Genomic DNA, 5,973 nt, shown 5'->3' with positions numbered 1-5,973 from the left:
GGATGCCATCTCGCAACTGATTGCAGTCAAGGCTGAGTACGGCTGTAGCCAGAAATGCTTCGAAGCATTCCTGGGAGTATGGGCTAACAGCCTCCCTGAGGGTCATGAATTGCCGAAAAGCATGTACGATACAAAGAAAATCATGAAGGCACTCTCTATGGATTATGAGAAAATAGATGTTTGCCCGAAGAATTGCCTTTTGTTTAGGCACGAGTATGCGGATGACAAGTATTGTAGGGAGTGCGGTTCGTCTTGGTACATTGAGGTGGTCGGTGAGGATGGTGAGAAAAAGCAGCTAGCCATCCCCGTTAAGGTTCATCGGTATCTTGATTTTATAAAAAGACTGCAGCGCTGCCAAAATGATGAAGTGGCACAAGGAAGGTATAAGGTACGATCCAAAAAATCGTACATCCATCGGAAGGTGAAGCATGGAAGTCGTTTGATGAAGAATACCCCGAGGAAGCAGTCGAGGCTGGGAATGCCAGAATAGCCATATCAGGTGATGGGTTCAATCCATATGGTATGTCATCGAATCCATACAGCTGCTAGCCCGTGTTTGTAATTCCGCTCAATCTCCCTCCCGGTGCCCTAATGCAACGCAAGACCATGTTCTTGTCGCTCATCATTCCGGGGCCTGAATACCCAGGGAAGCAATTGGGTGTGTTTATGCAGCCACTGGTGGATGATTTGCACCATTCTTGGTACTTTCCGAGGTTGACATACCACTGGGATCTGCAGAGAAATTTCTTGATGAAAGTTTGGTTGCACTATTGCATGCATGACTTTCCCGGCTATGCTCTATTCTGCGGATGGTGTACAAGTGGGAAGATGCCATGCCCAGTGTGCATGCAGGCTCTGCGAATGATTTGGCTGAGTAAGGGTGGCAAGTATGTAGCCTTTGACCTGCATCGACAGTTCCTCCCTCCAGACCATCCTGACAGGGAAGACAAGAAGAACTTCACGAAAGGCCAGGTTGTTCATGAAGTAAACGGGATTCCAACATTTTTGGGGGCAGATGTTCTTGCTCAGCTAAAGATCTCAATCCTAAAGGCAAAGCCAAAGCCAAAGCCAAAGCCAAGGCTTCGAGGGATATGGTGAGACTCACAACTGGACTCACATTAGCCCCTTCTCGCAGCTTCCCTATTTCAAGGACCTCAAACTTCCTTACAACATCGATGTGATGCACACCGAAAAGAATTTGGCAGAGTTCCTTTTCCACACGATCCTCAACATTCCTGATAAGACGAAGGATAACGTTAAAGCTAGAGCCGATCAACAGAGAATTTGTGATAGACCACGTCTAAACATGAAGCCTTCCACAGGCGGTCGAAAAAACTGGTTCAAGCCAGATGCTGACTTTGTCCTTAAATCTCCAGAAAAAAGGAAGTACTTATCTGGGTGAAACACATTTTGAAGTTCACCGATGGTTATGCATCGAAAGTAAGGGAGTCAATCTTTCAGCAGGCAAAGTGACCGACCTGAAGAGTCATGACTACCATGTATGGATTGAGCGGATAATGCCGGTGATGGTTCGAGGCTATGTCCCCGAGCATGTCTAGCGAGTGCTTGCCGAGCTAAGCCATTTCTTCTGCACGCTCTGTGCTAAAGAAGTAAGTAAAGACGTGATTGAAAAATTGCATAAGAAGGCACCGAAGTTGATAGTCAAGCTAGAGAAGATCTTTCCGCCAGGCTTCTTTACTCCGATGACACATCTCATTCTGCACCTCGCGAACGAGGTATTGTTGGGGGGCTGTGCAGAATCGCTGGCAGTACGGCCCTGAGAGATAGAACAAGCATCTCCGACAGAAATGTGGAAACAAAGCTAGGATTGAAGCTTCCAGAGGAGGTGTCAGACCTCAGGACATCATACTATCCAGACCACATTCCCCATCTGCATAACAAGGTGCCTCGATACAATATAGAAGAGCCCAAGTATCAACACAGGCTCCATATATTCAATGTGCAAGGTGGGAGGGCTGGGGCCTCGAAATCTTATAACATGCCACGACAAGAGTGGGAGGACCTCATGTTCTATATCTTGCACAACATCAAGGAAGTTGAGGAAGTGTGGATGAGGTAATACCACTACACCATTCCTTTATGTCTTCCACAGCATCATGTTCTATGTTCACTTAGTCCCGGTCTAACACCGCTTTTCTTCTTTTAGTGATTTCGTTCAAGAGGAATGGACGGGAATGAATCCTCCTACTGAGGCAGAGGCACTTACTCTTCTCCATCATGGAAACCCTGGACGTAAAAAATTTGTTGCTTGGTTCATGGAGAAAGTAATTTTCCACATTCCCCCATTAAATACCTAGTTCAACATTTATTAGTTAACTGAACTAATGCACCCAACAATTTCAATTATACTTGTAGGGAAAAGATCCGAACATATCTATGGATGATGAATTGAGATGGGTTTCCATGGGTTTTGACCCTGCCATCATGACATGTAAAAAGTATGATGTAAATGGGTAGCGCTTCCATATAGAGGAGCACCAGAACAGCCGGCCTGATCCCAAAACTATAAATATCGGAGTGTACACCCTAGGTCAAAATTCAGTAGACTACTATGGAACGGTACAAAATATATACGAGATTAAATTCCGCAAGGGGTGCGAGACCCTAAGTCTTCCTGTGTTCAAATGCCGATGGTTCGATCCACGGGAGGGGGTAAAACATACGCCTTCCATTGGTTTGGTCGAAGTTAAACCATCAACCGTCTATGCCGGAGCCGATCTCTTCATTGCGGCTACCCAAGCTACACAAGTATATTATCTAATTTACCCATGCCAGAAAGAGTACCTAAAGGGTTGGGAAGTTGTGTTCAAGGTGTCGCCACATGGTAAGCTACCGGACCCGAATGAAGACGATTACTACAACATTAACCCCATGACATACGAGGGAGTGTTCTATCAAGAGCAACCTGATGATGATGATGATGATGATGATGATGATGATGATGTGGTTAGAAACGATGACCCTAGACCATTGGGTGATGATGATGTGGATCCAAACGACGATGATGCACGGAATGATGGTGAGATCATTGTCAATGAAAATGACATACTTATGCTAGAGAAGTTAAACGAAGACGCTGACAATGAGGAAGAGCCTCCACCTCCGTCAGACAACGAAGATGATATGATTGATAGTGATGATGAGACTGACCGAGAAAGAGGTTACAACAATGATGATTCGTATGGGTTCTAGCAGATGTACGTTTCAAGTCTTTTTTCTATAGTTTAGGAATCTGCCTTTTTATGCATTTTTATTAATGTGTTTATTATTCCTTATTGTTATGCATTTTCCTTCATTTCATTAATTTACTAATTGCTTATTCTCTTTTCAATGCAGGTTCGTGGAACATGGGCAAGGGGAAGGCCGACGGCGTGGGTTTCCTACGCAACATCGTCGGCCTGCCTAGTCGAAGTGATCGAGCACGTAATCCTCCCACCCCCCGGCTACTTGACGATGACTCCTCACAGGGAGGTCGAGGGAGAGGTGCCCCTAGAGGAGGAGGAGGCTGGCGGAGAGCCCCTACAAGGGGTCGCGGCCAGAAAGAGCGCACCCTCGCCGACTTAGGGATGTTGTCTTCGAGGCCCTCCTCTAGTGAGGTACCCTATGAATAGGAGGAGGAGGTTCAGGATGGGGCCGGGCAGGAGGTGGAGGAGGAGGTTGGGGAGGGGGATGAGGAGGAGGATGCAGGCGAGGAGGAGGGTGGTGGCGGGGATGATGGTGGTGGCGGGGGGGTTGGCAACAAGGGGTGGTTGCGTGGTAACGCAAAGCTACCAAAGCAGATTCCTGCTACTGAGGAGCAGAAGTGGCTCATTGAGCCCACGGGGAAAGAGTAAGTGCCACTTTATAATAATTGCATTATTTTGCTTGTCACATGCTCATTCCGGTAGTTATTTATTTTGCTTGTCACATGCTAATATTTCATTCTTTTGCAGCAACTGGATATATTCTAAAGGGGGCCGTATTCCCAACGGCCTCATCACTGTCTTGCTGAAGTTACACTGGACGAGGCTGTACTGTTCGGATCCAGTCAGGCACCCAGACCATTGGGTTTTGGCCACGAGCTGGGACCACTGGGAAGCGGCCCTCCACGCGGACCATGAGACCCATGCCAAGGCCGTGATCACTACTTTCTTGGTGAGTTCTCTTCAGAAGCACAAGTCCATTCTAATTTCATGAATGATTTAACTCATGGCTTCTTCCATTCTTGTTTCATGCATGATTCTAGAAATTCTATCGAGTTCTTCCGGAGCACAAGGCCAGAGCCGACCAGATCGTGTTGTGCCAATGCAAGAAGAAGGCCCGCCAGATGCAATACGAGGTGCGCTATGTGGCCATCTCGACATACTATCACGACGCTCTTGGTGTGAAGATGTCCAAGGAAGAAGCACGGAGGATGGGCATTACCTTGGAGAGGCACGAGTACTTGGCGGTAAGTATAAAAGATTTTTCATTCTGATGTTTGTGGTACATTTCAACGTTTCGTGTTGACATGCCATTATGCTTTCATTATGTAGGTGTGTCCAAATTGGTGTTATGGAAAAGACGAGTACTGGGCGGCATTGGTGGATCTTTGGTGTGATACGGATGGAGCCTGGGCGGCTACGAGCATCAAAAACAAGGCTAACCGAGGGAAGGAGGGAGTACATGCTCAGGGAAACCGAAACCACTTTCTCCACAAGACACTTAATGTATGACTAACCCCATTAAACATTCTTCGTCTTCTATTTATCGTCACTTCCTTATGTATGACTAACCTCTGTTTAGTGGTGCAGGAGGAGAAACTGAAGCGGCCGCTCTCACACATGCAGGCCTGGGAGATTGCCCATACGCGGAAGGACTCCAAGCCCGGCGAGCCCATGTACTACGGCAAGAAGACCGTGCAGAGGAAGAAGGCCTACTCCGATGGGTATCTGATGCTACATCCTGACACACCTAACCCCATTGCGGCTGATCTGGACGAGAGGGTGGTGGTGGGCATGGGGCCCAAGGAGCATGGTCGGGAGGCGGTTCTCGATGTTGTGATCACTCCTACTATCTCCTACACACAGCTCCGTCGGATCGACTCGAGCTTGAGCCAGCGCACGAGCACGCCCATGACCAGTGCACAGTCGCAGTCCCTCTTTCAGGAGCGGCAATCTGTAAGTATTTTCCCTCTTATCTTCATTGCTCACTTTATTTTCTGCATTTAGTAGTTTTATGAGTTCCATCATGTCATATCATAGGCCTACATGGAGTACACACGCCAGGAGACCATGGCGTGGCACGAGAGCCTTTATGCATACCATGAGCAGAACAATCGCCAGATGCAGTATGCTCTTCAGGAAATGGCGGCCGACAGGGTTCCTCGATTGCAACCAGCACCATCTCCTCCACCACAACCAAGGTTGCTTACCTTTGAGGAGTTTGTGGCACAGAACGCTGGCCCCTCGCCGGTTAGTTCATCCCCAATCTATTCACCCAAAGCATATCATGCCTTTCAACACAGTCATATATCCCGTTAACATGTCTTTTCAACATCCAGGGAACGGGTGGATCAACCATTGGTGGTGATCTTCGCAGCACTCCCGACTCACGGAGCCCGACCACTCCAGTCCACGGAGGCGGAGGCGGAGGTGGAGGCGGTCTTGGCAGTGACGACCTGGGCTTCGGCGAACTTGGCGGTGACGACCTCCGCGATGCTCGACGTCCTGGCGCTTAAGCCTTTGGGTTACTTGGGTGTGGTGATGATGATAAATTTGTGGTCTTTGATGGTCCTTTAGATGACTTGTGTGCTTCTTTATATGCTTATGCTTTGTGATGATGCTTATGCTTATGTTTATGTTGATTGTGATGATGCTTATGCATATATTGTTGTGACCGTGCCGGATGATACTTAGATGTGTTCTATATGTCTATTTCCATCATATATATCTGTTGATATTTGCTGTATATTTGAATTGCATTGATCTGAAA

General features: G+C 47.5%; 1 protein-coding gene across 1 annotated transcript; it reads left to right on the top strand.

Annotated features, from left to right (window-relative positions):
• The first annotated feature begins 4,327 nt into the window (after positions 1–4,327).
• Positions 4,328–5,719, top strand: LOC147981768 (uncharacterized). The gene is made up of 5 exons (XM_087517209.1): positions 4,328–4,450; positions 4,536–4,709; positions 4,794–5,159; positions 5,244–5,453; positions 5,543–5,719. The coding sequence occupies exons 1-5, from the start codon at positions 4,328–4,330 to the stop codon at positions 5,717–5,719; spliced, it is 1,050 nt and encodes a 349-aa protein (XP_087373335.1).
• Positions 5,720–5,973: the final 254 nt, after the last annotated feature.

The sequence above is a fragment of the Triticum urartu genome, chromosome 3A (genome assembly GCF_056163025.1).
Source record: "Triticum urartu cultivar PI428250 chromosome 3A, HENAU_Tu73, whole genome shotgun sequence".
Classification (NCBI taxonomy): Eukaryota; Viridiplantae; Streptophyta; class Magnoliopsida; order Poales; family Poaceae; genus Triticum; species Triticum urartu.
The sequence above is the reverse complement of the archived record's forward strand: the minus strand, read 5'-3'. Positions and strand labels throughout refer to the sequence as shown.

Bases quoted from the DNA above. Each gene is read 5' to 3' on its own strand.
- LOC147981768 (XM_087517209.1), top strand. From the start codon at position 4,328: ATGCAATACGAGGTGCGCTATGTGGCCATCTCGACATACTATCACGAC. The intron at 4,451-4,535 runs GTAAGTATAAAA...TTCATTATGTAG, and splicing joins AGAGGCACGAGTACTTGGCG to GTGTGTCCAAATTGGTGTTA. The intron at 5,160-5,243 runs GTAAGTATTTTC...GTCATATCATAG, and splicing joins TCTTTCAGGAGCGGCAATCT to GCCTACATGGAGTACACACG.